The sequence below is a fragment of the Pimephales promelas genome, chromosome 14 (assembly GCF_988280905.1).
Source record: "Pimephales promelas chromosome 14, fPimPro1.hap1.1, whole genome shotgun sequence".
Lineage (NCBI taxonomy): Eukaryota > Metazoa > Chordata > Actinopteri > Cypriniformes > Leuciscidae > Pimephales > Pimephales promelas.
In genome coordinates, this window is record NC_142782.1 from 7649310 (window position 1) to 7668629 (window position 19320).

Sequence of the window (19320 nt, forward strand, 5' to 3'; positions counted from 1 at the left end):
AAAATGAACCTTTAGTGTAATTACACATTGTTACCTAGTCAACCGTTATCTGAGATTTGTTTTCATGATTGCCGAATGTAAATAGTTTTATCTCTAAAAACAGTTCAGCCTATAACGCTAGTATAATGCTAGTATATAGGGCATAGAGTAATGACAAATAAAAATCGCTTGTTATTACCACTAACAAGGCTCAAAATAGCCCCACACTAACACGACAGCATAACAAGGGTCCCTACATTCAAACCGAAGCATTGAGAACTTTGTCAGTGTCCATACAGTTTAATAAGCAGATATTTTATACACACAGTAAATTTCAGGAAGAAGCCATCTTGGAAAAATAGTCTCTACCAGTCGATCTACGAACGCAGATCCAAGTGCGCTGGTGAGATGTGAATAAGGTGAGCGCGAACAGTAGGCTACGTGTACATATTGAAGACAAGTAAACGGTTTGTGTTTGTGTTTCTTCTGGAAACAACGGACCATATGAGATTCTGCACAGTTCAGCGCACTTGGATCGGCGCTCGTAGATCGACTGGTAGAGACTATTTTTCAAAGATGGCTTCTTCCTGTATTCGCGAAGTTTACTGTGTGTATAAAATATCTTCTTATTAAACTGTATGGACACTGACAAAGTTCTCAATGCTTCGGTTTGAATGTAGGGACCCTTGTTATGCTGTCGTGTTGGTGTGGGGCTATTTTGAGCCTTGTTAGTGGTAATAACAAGCGATTTTAATTTGTCATTACTCTATGCCCTATATACTAGCATTATACTAGCGTTATAGGCTAAACTGTTTTTAGAGATAAAACTATTTACATTTGGCAATCATGAAAACAAATCTCAGATAATGGTTGACTAGGTAGCAATGTGTAATTAGACCAAAGGTTCATTTTGCACCGGAGTTGTCGTTTAATCCTGTAATTGTGGAAAAATGTGGGCACAGAGGACTCAGGTGTGATCCTAATTTTTATTTATTATGAATGGTATATCACTGTCTTCAATAAAGTTGTCTATCCATTTATGGTGGTTTTTTTATTTATTTTGGGGGTATTTTTGAATTTATTTACTTCAAAAAGTACCATATTTTCTGTGTAAATTATGCTTATTTTTATGGTTTTTTTTTTTTTTTAACTACATTAAAATATCATTCCAATAAGTTCTTAGAGCTAAAACCTAAAGATGAAGTGACTTTGCTCTCACCTGGTGTCTTATTTTGGCTTATTTTGGAATGCTCCAAATTAGTTTTTCCCATTCATTTCTATGGGTGCCCATTTTTGACCCAAATACAAGATTAAAGAGGGGGGTTTTTTAAAACTATTTTGCCCACATTTGTCCAGAATACAGTTTTAGGGTTAAATTGTAATATTTCACAATATGACAATGTGATCACAATGTAGCATTGGTGAGCATAATTGACCTCTTTCATAAACATAAAATCTTACTGACAACAAATTTTAAAAGGCATAATAAAATAAGAATATTCCAATTTTAGTGCTATTAATAAATAATAATAATTAAAAAAAAAAAAACAGTTTGATGGCACCAAACAAAAAGAAAGTCCTTGATTTGACGACTTCTGGAACAATTTATAAAACGGATGGAATCATATGATTGGCCAACAATTGGCTAGAGTAGAGGTAGGTTGAGACTCACTGCTGAACCTGATGGCTGCAGTTGGACCCCGTGTAGCTGACGATGAGCTGTAGTTTCTCGCTGGCGTAGTCCACAAACTGTCTTTTAAACGCTCTCTCTTTGGCCCTAGTGGTCCATGTGAGTCTCTCATACACGTACAGCAGTCCATAGAGACCCACAGACAGAGCAATGAGCCTCCAGCCCACTGCTTTCCAGATCTGAGACAGAGAAATACAATCACACATACATTTCAGCAAATACTACAACAATTATAATGACTGAAGTTATTAGACAAGCAGATGACATGAAGGTGAGAAATTTATGACAAAATATATATTTGCAGATTAACTATAAAAAACAGTTCAAAGATTGAAGATTTCAAGCCCTTATGCTCACCACAGCTGCATTTATTGAATCAAACATGCAATAAAAACAGTAATATTGTGAAATATTATTAAAGGGTTAGTTCACCCAAAAATGGAAAATTAAGTCATTAATTACTCACCGCCATGCTGTACCAACCCCACTTATATTTCACAATATTACAGTTTTTTGTGTATTTTTGATCAAATCATGCAGCCTTGGTAGCAGTGTATATATTGTAGGAACACATGCATTTTGGTGTGTTAGAGATATTTGGTATCTTCTTACCACTCCTCCAACAACTATAATGCCCATTGATGTCCGAGAGGTGAGTGATGCCAATCCTGTTACCATAGAAACCATAAGCTCTTCCTGGGTCATGGATCCTTGAGGGAAAGGAGGCATACTGGTGCTGACCGGAGTGATGGCCAGAGGCCTGGGAACCTGCCAATACAGCACATATCCTTTATCAATTAGAAACAAAGCTAGGGCTGAACACCAAATCAATGCGATATGGACTACAGTGTCTGAAAATATTAAAGCACAAAAAGACTGCTATTTAAAAATGTGAAGTCTGCATGTTCTGTGAGTTTCAGAGTGAATAAGCAGTGCAGTTTCATCTATTACACATACTCAAGCATGTGACACTCGTGTCTCTCATCTCACTATATGAGGGCATGAACACATGAACTTTATCTCCAAAGCAGCGCTAAGAGTTCGCAGTATTTCACCATTTCGTTTGATTAAAAAACTATCATCATCATAACTCAAAAACTCAAAGGTCTTAATGACAACCTGTCCTGACTCTTGTTTAACCTGTTCTGTCCTGAAAGTCTGTTTAAATTGAAGACATTACAGAAATATATATTATTATTGTACAGTAGTATGTATTTCTCAAAGTAATAATAATAAAACTTTATTTTCTAAGGATATAACACACTTTTCCCTCCATGTTTTATTTAAATGTAAACATCTGTAAATATTCATTTAGTAACCAATTTCTGATAATAAACCTGCATGTGTGCATAACATCCAGATAAATTAAGAGACAACACAGAATGTCTGAAAAAATAAAACATTTCATAGGGCCCTTTTTAGGGCCCTATATATATTAGGGCTGAACGATTAATTGCATTTGCGATAAAATCGCGATATGATGAAACGCGATTTTGTAATCGCAAGAGCTGCGATTACACTGGTCACGTGACACGCGAGAGAAAATCAGTCTGCAAGATAAAGCATCAATTTGCCACGCTACGCGTTCTGGCGTTCAGAAAAGAACAGTTTGTGTTTAATGTATGTGATATTGTGTTATTTATTCTCTCCTCAACAATCCTGGATCGATTCAGAGAATTTCAGAATCGAGTCTGAGCTTAGTTTTTAAACACAGATGCGTGATGACACTGCGCGTGCTTCAGAAACAAACCGTGTTCTGAATCTGCTTGCTTCTATTTTCTCTCTCTCTCACTCTCTCTCTTCCTCACTCACACACACGACACCGCTCGAACCTTCCAAAACATAGTAACGTTATTTCATAAAGTTCGGGATTGAACCGAATTACAAGGACATTCGCGGACTTCATTGAACAGGTTTTGCCGCTTTGCTTGATGTTATAACGTTACACTTGCAGTGCGCGTTCTCTCCCGCGGGAATTTTCTTTACAAATGCTTCACAGAGGCATTATTTATGTCTTTTGGAATGCAGTTGGCTTATATATTAAAACCATGAAAATCACTGAGAAGGCTGCTTTCATTTTAAAATACTAACGCGTGCTTTGTGAAGAGCGCTCGTGCATGCGGCCGTGAGTGACTCATTGGTAAATGTACTTGCATGTCAAAATGCTTTTATGAGGCGAAATTAATGTAAACACGGTCAGTTATATCTTAAACCAACAGGACAAACCACATTTACAATTTCAAAAGAGATATATACATTAGTGTGAATGCAGCTTATCGTATCTAAACTGAGGGGAAATCACTCCAGCTCTTGAATGAAAAACATTCAGACATCCTACTTTTAAATACTGAGACCACTCTTTGTTTATTGCTTGTAATGTTTGTTTTTGTTTCTCTTTATTTACTAGCTTTTATATTTAGAAGATATTTTATTTTATATAGCCTATTTAACTAATTGGTTTAATTAAAAAAACATTTTTATATTTATTTTTTTAAAGTATGTGTTTTTACACATGTAATTAAATACATATTTTAAGAGTTATTAAGATTAATTAATAAGAAAAAAAGTAGATCGGATCATGAGCTATCTAAAGGTTCCCATCCCTACTGTACAATGATTTATTGCTTGTCTTTGTCGACTAATACAGAAGGTAAATAACTTTTTTATTTAAATCGCATATTAAATCGCAATCGCAATATTGGTTAAAAAAATCGCAATTAGATTATTTTCCAAAATCGTTCAGCCCTGATAGATATATATATATATATATATATATATATATAATAAACCATTAAACAAAGCCATTTTTAAAATGCAATTTTTTGTTAAACTTTTAGTACATTGTTGTGATATTGCATTTCAAGACTAGGGCTGTGAAGTTATGGGATTTTTTCTTAGCGCCGTGAAGAAGCAACAAATCTAGCGGGGTTTGGTGGTTAACCGACAACAATCCGACATTTTTTGATGGAAAAATATTTACACTTATTTAAAAAGATTGCATTGAAACGATCCGTTTGTAAAAAGCGCTATATATTTAAAGGTGAACTGACTTGACAAAAGCAAGGACCATCCAAAATGAACATGTGCTACCTGGTCATTGTAGCCCATGAGGGCGCGGCGTGTGTTTTTGGGACCCAGGAAGCGGTTGACCAGCATGGTCCACCCCAGGGAGAAGTGAAAGCTGATGTCTTCCTGGAAGTCACTGCAGAGTTTGTCACAGTTGAGGTCATAGCTGAGGGCGAAGCACTGTCTTGGCACAATCTTGTCCACCTGTTCTCGAATGCCAATGGGCAGCAGAGGCTTCAGACCCTCTGGAACGATCACAGGCATCTCGTTAGCCTGCTGCTATTACTGGTATGAGCTGCTTGAAAGCCAAATGAGAGAGATACTGACCTATCATTTCAGTCTGTGTGGTTTGCAACGCTGCAGTTATCGCACTGGAGCATCTCTCTGACATATTCCTGCCAAGACCATCCTCTATGTGCCTGTGGAGCTCCTAAAATCAATCAGTCCAGCAAAACATGAGGAAAAATAAAGAAAAAAAACGAGAGCTACCAAAGACAATATTAACTAGAAAATAAATCCGTTGATTAATCTCTATTAACTGCTTTTATCCATATACAGCCCTGTGTAAAACTGAAAATTAACAAGGACGTGTCCTCGTCCCATAGATAAGCTCAAATTACATTTTTGGGTAGCTGGGGGATTTCCATGCGGAGAGTTACATGTTGACACTAAACATTAACCAAGAGCGGATAAAGCAGCATACAAATAAAGAGAAGACATGGGTGGACATCAAGTCCAACTCACATTCTTGTATACTTTGAGCACCACTTGTGAAGGATGAAAGTCCATGTGGTAGTCATCCACTAGTACAGCCAGTCTCCGGATCTCCTCGGCCATAGCATTAGATACCTACACATCCAGATGAGCAGGTTAAAAGGTGGAAACAACCTTGCAAATGCCAGTTTTACTATGCTTGAAGCTTAAATTGTAAAAAAAAAAAAAAAGTACATTTCTATGAACAACTATACTTTAACTTTGTTTGGCACATCATACAAATCTACTCAGTCTAATATTCTACAATGATGGGGTAATTTGATAAATGTACTATATTAGACATTAAATGTTTACATGAAGCTTAAATGTTTGATTTCAACCAAACTAAAAACAAAAATGTGTCTTTTAAAAATATCATGGAGCCAATTTAGTCCAAAACAGAAATTACTGATTTTTTAAATGCCCAAAGTGCATTTCGTTTTTTATGCATACACTAGGGTATGTGTACAGTGCACTTATACACAGTGAGTTCATACTGTACACACACAGCCCAATCTAACTTTGTATACTCTGTTTGCCCAGCCCTAGACACAAAATAGGCAATAGCAAAGATTTCTGAGAAAGACAGAAAAACAAGCGAGTCATAAAGGGAGCATCACCTGTTTCTCGACCTCCTCTGTAATCTTTTTGATTTTGCTCTTGCAGTCCAGTGTGAGCAGATCCAGCTGTTTATCAATAAACTCCAGCCTGTCCTCCCTCTCCTCCTTCATCTCTAAACAATGAATCCTGAACAAAACACAAAAAAAAAACATTAATTTCAGTCCATGCATAGTCAACTATCATTCAAATATAACAAACCAAATTATTTTTAATAACACTGATCTTAGACTGATCCACCATACCAAGAGATTGGCATGGTTTTATTTCATTTAGCCTAATAGCTGGTTTGATAAGCATTGAGAGAAAGGACCCCATAAGAATCTCTAGGTATGGTGAAGGGTGTGTGATGATGTGGGGATATTTTAATTTCAAAGGCCAAGGGAACTTTATCAGGATGCCTAGTGTCCTGGATCCATGAAATAACTGGCCTTTAAAAATAAAAATCTGCTGCCTCTATGGGAATTCAACATAGGGGTGTCCTGACTTGCCCCCTGTATTTACGATACATAATTTATCACAAAGAAAATCGGTGTCCTTAAAGTTTGAGTATTTCCTCGCTTTTTTTCAATTAAGGCATTAAGATCAATTTCCAAAAGATGATTTTTTTTTATTCCTCTTTTTAGTCGACTTTAGCATTGGTGTATTCACTTATGCTAAGCACTGTAGTTGCACTTTATTTTGCCAGTCTGGACGCTAAGCAATCAGACCTCAGGTACCATGAGATGTTTTAAAAAGAGGTGGGGACAATATCGACCCTGGCAAAAAGTGGTGGGGACATGTCCCATCCACAAATTACGCCAATGCATATACATAACATTATAATGAGAACATGATTGTAAAAGAATGTTGTAAATTCTTTGTGCTTTAGTTGCCTGTGTTCCAGCGAGTTGTTACGGGAAGAGCACATCCACTTATACTTTCTGGCTAGCATGTAACTAAAAGTCCACAAGCATTTTCGTCCTTTTGTGCAGATACAAGTTGTGACGTTTATGTTGTGTATCAAGTAGGGGTGTGCAAAAAAATCGATTCACATTTGAATCGCGATTCAATCTTTACCGATTCAGAATCGATTCATAGAATTCCAAAAATCGATTCACATATATAGGCTATATTTTTAATGGCGTGCAGGGGCGGAGTGGCAATCGGGTGAGTCGGGACTTTTACCGGTGGTCCGGTAGTGTTTCTATGGTTTCGAGGCTGCGAGGGCCGCAGGGGCGGTTCTACAGGGGGGCAAGGGGGTGTACTTGTAAAAATAACCTGCCACTCCACACGCTTCTCAAAATAGTGAAATAAACAATACATTTACCAAAAGTGAACAATTTAATTTTGTCATTTTAAATGTAGCCTATTATTAGCCCCTCCCCCTGATTCAACGTGCAGCAGAGAGCGGCGTTCGCTCAGTCTGGCTCTCACACACACACACACACGCACAGACACAGCGAGTCTGCTGTGGGGCGGTGGAGTGGCCCTGCAACCCGACTGGAGAGACTGAGCTGCCCCAGAGCCTCTGAAGGTGAAGTGAGTTTCCCCAGGTGTAGTTTAAACACACGTTTAACTTAGTTACATTTAATGAATGTATTGTATGCTAAAGACGATTCAGCATCAGCAAAAACAGCGAGTCTATTACCTTAGCCAAAATCATCGGTCAAATTGCTCCCTCGTGATCTTTAAGAGCACTCTTCCCTTTGATTATCTAATTTCGATTTTAGTAAAGACAAGAACAGCTTAATAAAATATAAAATATTGTTTGTATCCATAACGTTTAACTGATGATCTCCGCTGTTACGTTACAACACACATCGCCAGTTAGGAGAACGGTCATTTGATTCGCTTTTCGGTTGCGCGCCTAAATGGCCAAATGAATACATAAATATATGAAAATGCCAAGTCGAGTATTCACGTAAACACAGTAGAAGTAGCTACTGTGTAACTGTAAGTACTGTAAGTATGAGAAACTATGCTCAGTTGATAACTCCCCTAATTGTGAAAGCCCTTCACAATTAATATTGAAACTTTGTTTGCTAAATATTTGTTTGTTTTTAGTTGTCTATGGACCTAATAATTATCCTAATACTGTTGAAATTTCATTGAAAAACGCATGTTTTTAATAATATTATTATATACACTACTAAGATTTTTTATGTTTTTAAAAGAAGTCTCTTGGGCTCACCAAGGCTGCAATTATTTGATAACAAATACAAAAAAACAGTAATATTGTGAAATATTACTACAATTTAAAACAGCAGTTTTCTATGTGAATATATAGTGAAGTGTAATTTATTCCTGTGATCAAAGCTGAATTTACAGCATCATTACTCCAGTCTTCAGTGTCACATGATCCTACAGAAATTATTATAATATGATGCTCAAGAAACATTTATGATTATTATCCATGTTGAAAACAGTTTTTTACATTTTTATTTCATATAGAAAGTTCAAAAGAACAGAATTGATCTGAAATGGAAAGCTTTTGTAACATTAATCACTAACCCTAACCCATTCAAAAGTTTGGTGTCAGTAAGAATTTATTTTTTTATTTTTGGGGGAAAGAAATTAGAAAATGCTTTTTCTTGAGCATAAAATCAGCATATTAGAATGATTTCTGAAGGATCATGTGACACTGAAAACTGATGTGTAATCAGCAACAGTAATGATGTTAAAAATTCAACTTTCAAATTACATTTTAAAATATATTAAAATAGAAAACAGATATTTTAAATTGTCATAATATTTCACAATATTACTGTTTGTCATTTTTTTTTTTCATCAAATAAAGCAGCCTTGGTGAGCAGAAGAAACTTCATTTAAAAACATAAAAAATCTTACTGATCTAAAACTTTTGACAAGTATATCTTTTACTGAGGCTCTTTTGAAAAAATGCATTAACCATAAATAATAAAAGAAAATGTCTCTTTGGTCAAAAAAGGTACCTGACCTCTGAGCTAAGCAGTTCTATAAATCCAATTCCTCTCAGATATCAATCAATGAAACCAGGTTATAACTGGGGAAATAACAAATACAATAGGATTAAGTAGTCTAAACATACAGTAACTGGTGTGTGCATGTGATAAATCTTTCGGGCCCGAGCACCAATGGTGAGAGGACCCTCTTGGAATTGCTCTGTTTATTATTATTATTATTCTCCAAGATGAATCGTACTTTTGAGGCCTAATTCTGATTTTATATTTGTTGTAAGCTACTTAGAAGCTACATGGCCCTGCAGTGTAATGTAATGATAACCAGAGATTTCACATACAGTATTGACTTTTGCATGGGAGTAGTTGAAGAAAGTAGCTGGAGCCTAACCATGAAAAGGAAGGCTAAAAGTGGGGATATTGCCAGCTTTTTTGTGAAAAAAAAAAAAAATCAAAAGTAGTACACAGGAGGAAGAGCGTGGGGGAAATGAAAGGCAGTAAACTGGAGAGACCAGGAGGGTCATTTGTGGACTGTAATTATACCTTTTCAATTATAATAAGAACTGGAGTATTGTCCGCTGTTTTATACCTGTCCTCTGCATCTTGGACACAAATATTGTACTTTTTAAAATAAATTTTCATTTAGCTTTTTATACTTTTACTTTTTTTTGAATGCACAATTTTGTTTGAACACTGCACTGGGCTTATACCTGTTGTGAATTTAAAACCTTTGTAGTGTGTAAGGACACGATTAAACAATATCTACTTTAAAAGTGTTTTTATGTTTGTTTTGTTAAAGCAATTCACATATAGGGATTGCCATACCGTCTACCCCTGCCACCCTGCCAAGACCTCTTGCCACCCCTTTGCCCCCCCCCATGTAAAATTTTCTAGATCCGCCACTGGTCTGATAAATAGTTATTGCAAGTTCTTGCCGCCCGCTGGTCAAACTGTGCAACCACTCTACTCAACCCGTAAATAAATGCATCGATCCGCAGATCTTATGTTTGAGTTCTGTAGATCTTTTGCCAAGCGTGTCAGAGGTTACGGGTTCTAAACCGCACTCATATAGTTTTTTCTCTCTCTCACCAAAGCCGAATATGTTCATCACGTTTGTGTGCATTTTATTTTGTGATTTCACCGGAGTCTCCACAACGGCGATAGATTGAAGCGCGCGTCCGAGAGAAGACTGCGCGAGCCACAGAGAACACTGTATCCATGACACTGATCGCAGCGGACACGAGCGCTCAGCTTGATTTCAAAAACAAAAGGTCTCTTATTTAATAGCGAACTAAATGATTGCTCTGCTAGTTAACTGGAGATACCCGCAAATTACGCGCCTATGAACGACTTCACTGGATCTAAACAAATCAATCTAACCATAGATGTTACCAGTAGCGGTGGCTTTTTTAAATCTATTTAAAATATTTTCGCAAGGGTTCTATGAAATTAGTATATATATGAAATTAGTATACGAGACAAAAAATCGGTATCGAATCGTGACATTTTCTGAATCGTGCACCCCTAGTATCAAGGATATCTGATTAATCTTATTTAGGAGGTGTCATTGTACAGTTCACATGTTGTTTACACACTCTTTAGCTTCAACTCATGCAGCTTTTTTTTGTTGTTGTTGAAAATATTAATGCATTATTGATAATCTAGCAGTGTTATTTTTCAAGTCAGAATTTGATAGGCATGTAATATTTTTATGTACATTAAAGTAACGGTTTTAATTCAAATATTTTTATTATCGCCATGACGGACATGCCAAGCCCCTATTTTTTTTTTTTTTAGATCTATCAGTGCTCGAAATACCCATCCCTAATGGATATCATCACTAATTTCAAAATCTGACTCTAATCTGACTATTTATATCACTTCCTCAGATTGTAACGGCACACTCAGGCACTAAGCTAATGTCAATGTCACCAGTGGATCAGTATTTAGTGTAATGGATTACTGCTAAGAAAAGCAGGCGTCTTTGCGCTCACCTCTGCTCTTGAGCTGCAATGTGCACAGAGTCCATGATCAGACGCAGAGATTCAGATATCTGCTTGGCTCTCATTGTGTGCTGCTCAAACTTAGTCTTCACTGCTGACTGGGAGATGCACTCCTGTAAGCATACATGCATATATGACAGTTAGACAAACACACCAACACATTGAAACAAATCACACTCCCGAAACCCAACAACACTCACCTCAAAACGTCTTTCAAAGTTCTGAAACTCAAACATTCTCGCTTGAAAACCTTCAGCTAGAGCACCACCTGAAAATCCAACAAGAATGGCTTTACAGGGGTCATGTCATGGAAAAGAAGACTTGTCTTGCTCTTTCAAAAGAAGAGTTTGATCCTTAAATATACATATACATTAAAGTTTACAACATTGAAATTATCACATTAAAGAATATTTGACTGAACAATTGTAATGCAGATTTTCCCAAAATGTGGGTTCGCAAAAGCCTGGGTTTAATGATGAAAAACGAATATTTATTAATTACATCAAATGAAACATTCAAATAAATGGGGCTGCAAAATTAACGGAAATAAAACTGAATGCTGAGATTTATTAAGACTTTAGGTTTTGAAGACATAAATATTAGTAATATCACTACCAAAGTGTCAAATAAAAATGTTATTATAATATTATTTATTGAATTAAAACTAATAATAAAAACTATTTAATTGTATTGGACTCCTTAAAAACCAGTGTGAATGTACTGAGTCCTCTTTAATGTTCATTTACATCATATCGCAGTTAAAATCACAATACTGTATAGTGTTTTGTTGTGCAGCCCTATATATAAAGAATTTTAAAATAAAAACATTCAAAAATCAAATATTAACTAGGGCTGTGCAAAACTTAATTGCGATTAATCGCATCCAAAATAAAAGTCTGTTTTACATAATATATTTGAGTGTGCTGTATATAATTATTTTGTATATATAAATACCTATGCATGCATGTATATATTTAAGAATTATTTGCGCTTAAATTCTGTATATATATATATATAAATACATAATCTATATTATACAAATATAAATATTTTATATAGGAATAACACATTTTCTTAAACACATACATGCATGTGTGTGTATTTATATATACTAGTGTTGTCACGGTACCAAAATTTCAGTATTCGGTACCAATACCAGTTAAAATTCACGGTTCTCGGTACCAATTTCGGTACCAAAGCTTAGTTTAAATTTACATATATTTAGGTGTTTATCACGGTTACAAGTATGGAAACTGTACATTTGTATTATAAACACTTTAGAAAAAGATTAGATAAAATGACCTAAAATAAACAATAGTATACACAAACACATTTTCAAAGTTGTTTGTAAAGTTTTAATCCATTATTTATTTAATGCACAATGAATTAAGTGAACAAACATGGACAATCAGGTGTTTGTAATAAATAACATTTTCAAACATTAATTAATGTTGTAAAAATATATTGTTCACTCAATGTGTTGATAACTAAGTAATGTTGATGAATGGTATCTTTGTAGCATTACCATAAAACATGTTTTATTTGACTTGACTGTCCTTTCATTTAATCTAAAACTGCATATTTATATTTAATTTTAAAAAGGCTTTTTAAACCTGCTGAGTTATAAAGGCAAGAATACGCGACTGGCACTGACATTAAATGACAATAGGCTACTAATACCAGTAGCCTACTCTGGTGTCGGGTGGATACTACTGTGCTCATGTACTCGTAAAACTACCCCGAAAGCACTTTAGAGGCCGTTCACATGTCGCGCGTGTTTTTTAATTATATTTTTGCGCGTGCTTATTCTTTCCAAAGCGCTTGCTCTCACGCGGCGTCTGTCGTTGCTATGCGCAACGCCAACGAGTTTTTATTATGAGCGCGCTTGAATCGTATATATATATACGACTATATTTGAAATTGCGAATTTGCATGTAATCGGCCTCTTATGGCAACGTGACATTAGCCTAATCCAAAATATTTCCATATGTGGCTCTTTCCTCCTTTCGTGTCAACAAGTGGATTCAGAGAGAGAGCCATATCAGCGTTATGAAGAGGACGCAACAGTGCACCTTTCAGACATCGCATCTAGAACAGAACTGGATTAACCTGGTACTCGGTACCTAGAAAAGCTGGTACCGTAACATTTTTTTTTTTTTAGTACCGACTTGGTACCGAAGTACCGCGTTTTTTGACAACACTAATATATACAAAATAATTATATACAGCACACACAAATATACTATGTAAACAGAGACTTTTATCTTGGATGCGATTAATCGCAATTAACTTTTGCACAGCCCTAATATTAACACAAAAATACTTTATGTTGTAAATACTTAACATCTAACAGGTTTAGCTGATGAAAAAGTTTGTAACAAATCTACCTGCTTCAGGCATTCCCTGGGCTTTCTGGACACGTGCCTGCAGAACTTCTTTAGCAGAGACGAAGAAGATCCGATCACTGGCCTGAGCGCGATCCACCACCCGCAGCTCATCCACTAAAAAACTAGAGCAGCGGTCCATGTGCTGCCGTCTCACCTGACAAACACACAAGTTTCCTTATAAAAGTGCAAAAACACCATGTATCATTCACCCTTGGTTTCTAAAAAGGCTACTCGAAGGTCCAATTTGTTTGCTTGATTTAATGTGTAAAACAGACACAAAAAACCTAAATCTTCACCTTGTACTTTATTTTGTAAAAAAAAAAAAAAAAAAAAATCATGCTTACAGTATTAGGTTCATCAATATCAGGAATGCTAACGGTTTAAAACATTTCAGGGTAAACAGACTAAGCGAATGTGTCATGTAAGTCACACCTCTTCCATGTACTCAGGCTCGCTGGCTGAGGCGTCCCAGCGGTTGTTCAGGATGAAGATATTGGGACTGGAGAGACGCTCGTTCACTTTGTGAAAGAATGATTTTTCCTTTAAGAGGGCAGAGGAGAGACATATTTTGACACCAGTGAGTCCACTTTAAAATTACTTGACAACCTCACAAAGACTGGAGAAAAATAAAAGTTAATCATGCTTGACAAGTCCTTTTGCATTGCAATGAAGATTAATACACAAATCTTAACCACACATGAAATCAGTGTGAATACTACTGCACTTTAAAGGATTAGTTCACTTTTGAAAAAACTTTTGCTGATAATTTACTCACCCCCATGTCATCCAAGATGTCCATGTCTTTCTTTCCTCAGTCGAAAAGAAATTAAGGTTTTTGATGAAAACATTCCAGGATTTTTCTCCATATAATGGACTTCAATGGGAACCGGATGGTTCAAGGTCCAAAAGACAGTTTATAACTGTTTCAGATGCAGCTTCAAATGTCTTTAAACGATATCAGACGATGAATAAGGGTCTTATCATGCGAAACGATCGGTTATTTCAAAACTTATTCCAAAAATTTAACTTTTTTAAGGACAAATGCTAGCCTTGCTCTATTCTGTGAGGCGCGTTTGCAACGTCACATATTACGTAATTACGTTCAAAAGGTCACGGGCGACGTAGCCGAAAGTACAGAGTCAGTGTTTACAAGTTGAACGCATAGGTTGAACGTGCAAACTAGCTCAAACACTGTTTACAAAAAAAGGAATTAAAAGGAAAAACAACGATGTCGGACGATTTTGATTCTGTACTTCCGGCTACGTCGCCCGTGACCTTTTGAACGTAATTACGTATTACGTGACGTTACAAACGCGCCTCAGAGAATATATCAAGGCTAGCATTTGTCCTTAGAAAAGTTACATTTTTGGAATAAGTTTTGAAATAACCGATCGTTTCGCATGATAAGACCCTTATTCATCGTCTGGTGTCGTTTAAAGACATTTGAAGCTGCACCTGAAACTGTTATTAACACTATCTTTTGGACCTGAACCATCCGGTTCCCATTGAAGTCCATTATATGGAGAAAAATCCTGGAATGTTTTCATAAAAAACCTAAATTTCTTTTCGGCTGAGGAAAGAAAGACATGGACATCTTGGATGACATGGGGGTGAGTACATTATCAGCAAAAGTTTTTTCAAAAGTGAACTAATCCTTTAACAGTGTTCATAATGCTGTAATATATAGAAATTATTGTGTAAAGCTTATGCTCCCACATTTAATTAGCCTTACCAACTGAAGTTCGTATCAAACTCACCGTTTGCATTAAAGTTGACTCTGAATTTGCCACCAGCACAAAAACATCAGCATCAAGGCAGAATTTGTCAATCCAGCTGTCCAACTCTGTTGTGACATCGATACCAGGGCTGGAAAAGGAAGATTTCATATACGTTTCAGACACAGATATTACAAATGTGACTTCTTATGCACTAAATTAGTTATATAATGCAGTAGGCATATAATGTCATTGCATTGGTATCCTTAAAACATCATATTTATATTAAAAAAAGGATCCAGAAAAGCCACAAAAAAATACATGCAAGAAATGAATGATCTTAAAGGCAATGTATTATGTTAAATGACAAAATTTCTGATAATACATTATTTCCTAAAAATATGGCAGTATGTCTCAGGCCAAACTGTCCGGTTTACCTGTCCACAAGTACCAGGTCATCACGGAGCAATGCACACTTTGCTTTAGGCCACATGACACACACAAGACTGCCAGCATCCAAATCCTCATCCTGATGTAATGCATGGGCCAACTGGTTCACCGTCTGCCAACACACACACATGTACAAACACACATTAGCATTAGCACATTTTTTTAATCAGACTATTTTAAAATTAACTGAAATTTAAGGAGTCCTGTCATGGAAAACATTATTTTACTCACTCTTTTCAAATACACATGACATACTGTGCAGAAGTCACAAGCACAGAGGTTAGCCAATCAAAACAGAGGTCCCTAGATACAAAGTGACTTAGCAAGAGGGAGATTTGAAGAAAGACTAGAAAGAGAGATGGCTGAGAGATATTACAAAAGAGAAAAGGTCAGAGGAATATTAGTGGGGAAAAAAAGGGGTTTTAGAAAAGCTTTCCTGCATTAGAGAGACCAAAGCAGGAAGGCCTGAAATCAGATGCTGAGGGTTTTGTTGTTTCTGCTCCATGTGAGTAACATGCTTTTGCTGTGTATCACAGAACCAACACATGCTGTTGTTGTAAAGTTAAATTCAGTAACAGGACAGTTCTGAGTGTCATTGTTTGTCTGGAGCTGGTGTGTTTCTGGCGACTAACTACGTACTTGTTTGCATACTCTTGTGTACTGCATGTTAATTTTTGTTCTTCCTTGTCATTTGTTCATTATCTTCGCTTTACTTTTCGTGAAGCATTATTTTGCTTTCCTTCAGTTATGATAAAGAGACTTCCAATCTTGCATTGTGTGTTCATACATTTTTGAGGCGGAGCAATGAAGGGAGGGGTGTACGTTTGTTACGCTTCCTGCACTTTTAAAGGGAGGCACAGTTCTCAAATAATTTAGAGCCACATTGCTCAGAGCTGATGTTTTTAGATGTTTTTGTTTTATAGATGTTTTTTTTTGTCTTCACTGGTTGTGTTCTACATGATATTTGTGGTAAACTGCAACTTTCCTGGGAAATGCATCTATATTCAACCATTTTGTATTATGAAGAAGCACTTTATTTTTGTTCCAACTTATTTTATAGCTAGCTACTGATGAGTAGCAATTGAGAAGCAGATAATGTTTTTGATGAAAGGCACTTCCCTGAGAACTGAACTTAATAAATGTGAAAAAGACACTTTAATGTCTTCGTTTGTCATTCCGTATAGACAAACGTATATATGTATATATATATATCTTTAATGATAGACAACGAACTAAGTAAAATTTGTATTAATTAAATTAGTATATATATATATATATAAATAAACACACACACACACACATATATATATATACACACATGCATATATATATATATATACAGTATATATATATATATATATATATATATATATGAAGAGTTCAGATGCAAAAGCCTCTAAATGCCATTTGAAATTTTCTTCTTTAATGATGATTTTTATCAAACTTGTATATTTAAGTTCAGTAATTTCACTTAAATAACAATTAATAGGTAATTCATTTAATTCATAAAAATCATTTAAGTGAAATCACTGAACTTAAATATACAACCTTGATAAAAATTATCATTCTAGAAGAAAATGATAACTTAGAGGCTTTTGCATCTGAACTCTTCATATATATATTAGGGGTGACCCCGAATAGTCGAAGATTCGATGCATCGATATGCGGAGCCTGATTCGACCACTGATCTCACAGTCGAATCTTCGTTCGCGGGATTTATGAAACGTGGATCATACCATTTTGGCAATATGGGGGTGCTCAATGTCTAATTTCACACAGAATTACTGATTTTGTACGGTTATAGTAAGTTATATACAGCCTTTAATTATGATAATGCTGTAAAAAAAAAAAAAAACGTGAAAAGAAAGAAGCGTTCAATAAATATTTTTGACGTTTGTGTGTGTTAATAAATCCAACCACCGCTCACCGCTGTGACAGATTTAAGTTTCACTTTCCCTGATCCGTGACAGACGAGGAGCATCTTGACGGCAGGGATTACAATGTCTGGAACAAAAAAATCTAAAGTGTGGATGCACTTTGAAATGGTTAAAGATGATCCAAAAAAAGTAAAATGCAAGTTGTGCCAACAGCTTATGTCCTACCACTCATCAACAACAAATATGGCTTTCCACTTAAAACGGGTAAGTTTCTTAGCTTCAGAAGCTAAGCTTCCAATAAGGATGGTTCACTCTTTAACTGGCGCTTTTAATTTATAGCAATATCATATGTTGGGACTTAGAATATGTTCGTCTTTTTTCTAGATCCACCCACAGTATCAGACTAACGATGGCAGTTCATCTAGTAGTACCGGAGCTGCGCCAAAACTAACTCAAAGAAAGCTAGATTTGAGACCGCCATTGTCCGAGAAAAGGAAAAGAGAAATTACGGGCAAAATTGCAGAGTTTATTGCGCTCGACATGAGGCCAGTGAATGTTGTGGACGGTGAAGGTTTTAAAGAATTAATGCACACACTTGAGCCAGGATACACAGTTCCCAAAAGAGAGACGGTTATGCATGCGGTGGATGCGAAATACGCGTCCATACGCGCGGAGGTTTACATGTTAATAAGCAATTGCAAAGCAGTCAGCCTCACCACAGATATTTGGACCTCGCTGCAAATGGAGGCATATCTTACAGTTACAGCCCACTTTATTACTGAAGCCTGGCGACTGGAAAATTTTGTGTTGGCAACAAAAAAAATGGAGGAAAGTCATACAGCAGAACATATTTCACAAACACTGAAAGAAGTCATTTCTGATTGGGACATTCCAGGCACTAAGATCGTTTCTGTTGTCCATGACAATGCAACGAATATGGTTGCATGCACCAATCAACTGGCCCAAGACCCATCGTGGGGAACTGTACAGGGAGTCCGTTGTGCGGGGCATACACTGCAATTGTGCATTAACAGCGCATTAAAGAAAGATCCCGTGTGTCGCACTGTCGCTGCTGCAAGGCGCCTTGTTTCACACTTCAAAAAAAGCGCCAAGGCCACAACAGCACTTGCAGAAAAACAAAGAGAACTGAATGTTGCAGAGCATAAACTTGTACAAGATGTTGCCACTCGATGGAATTCTGTCTATCTTATGCTCGATCGCCTGTTAGAACAAAGGGGTGCAGTTTCAGCCGTGCTGACGGATTCAAGTGTCAGCAAACGGTCCGACCGTGATCTAGAGCTCACAACATCCCAGTGGAGAATGGCAGAGGACATAGTCAATGTTCTCAAGCCAATGATCAAACTGACAGAGCTTTTGTCACAAGATATGAACGCATCTCTGTCTGCCACTGTTCCGATGCTTATGAACATTAAGAAACGACACTTGGTGGTACATGAAGACGACAGCGCTGTTACTAAGACCCTCAAGATTACCCTGACCGAGGATATTGACAGACGATGGGAGCTTAAAGGCCGTCTTTTGGAGAGCAGTATTTATATCAAGGCTGCAATTCTTGACCCACGTTTTAAGAAGCTTTCCTTTTTCACTGATGATGAGCAAAGGAATGAGGCGTATGCTGTGGTGGAAAATCTGGCTGAGAGTTTAGCTGCCAGGCCTGTACAGGAGGTAGGTGATGACAGTAAATTGGTGGAGGAGCGTGATATTGCAGGCCCTTCAAGACAAGAAAAAGAGAAAGACCAAGTGATGTCGATGCTGTTGTCCAGCGATGAAGAGGAGCAACAGCCAGGGGACAGTGAAATGAGGGCTTATTTAAAGGACACTACAAGAAGCAGTACAGGACCAC

At 36.6% G+C, this 19320-nt stretch overlaps 1 protein-coding gene across 2 annotated transcripts in view; it reads right to left on the reverse strand.

Moving 5' to 3' along the window:
• mfn2 (mitofusin 2) overlaps window positions 1-19320 on the reverse strand; it is a 56326-nt gene that overhangs the window by 6321 nt on the left and 30685 nt on the right. For both annotated transcript variants that reach the window (XM_039669519.2, XM_039669520.2), the window contains exons 5-16: window positions 15567-15691; window positions 15172-15280; window positions 13847-13954; window positions 13415-13568; window positions 11228-11295; window positions 11019-11140; window positions 6109-6235; window positions 5480-5584; window positions 5063-5165; window positions 4760-4980; window positions 2282-2437; window positions 1652-1848 (exon numbers count right to left, since the gene is read on the reverse strand). In XM_039669519.2, coding sequence (XP_039525453.1) covers window positions 1652-1848; window positions 2282-2437; window positions 4760-4980; window positions 5063-5165; window positions 5480-5584; window positions 6109-6235; window positions 11019-11140; window positions 11228-11295; window positions 13415-13568; window positions 13847-13954; window positions 15172-15280; window positions 15567-15691 — 1595 coding nt within the window. The remainder of the gene's footprint in view (window positions 1-1651; window positions 1849-2281; window positions 2438-4759; window positions 4981-5062; window positions 5166-5479; window positions 5585-6108; window positions 6236-11018; window positions 11141-11227; window positions 11296-13414; window positions 13569-13846; window positions 13955-15171; window positions 15281-15566; window positions 15692-19320) is intronic.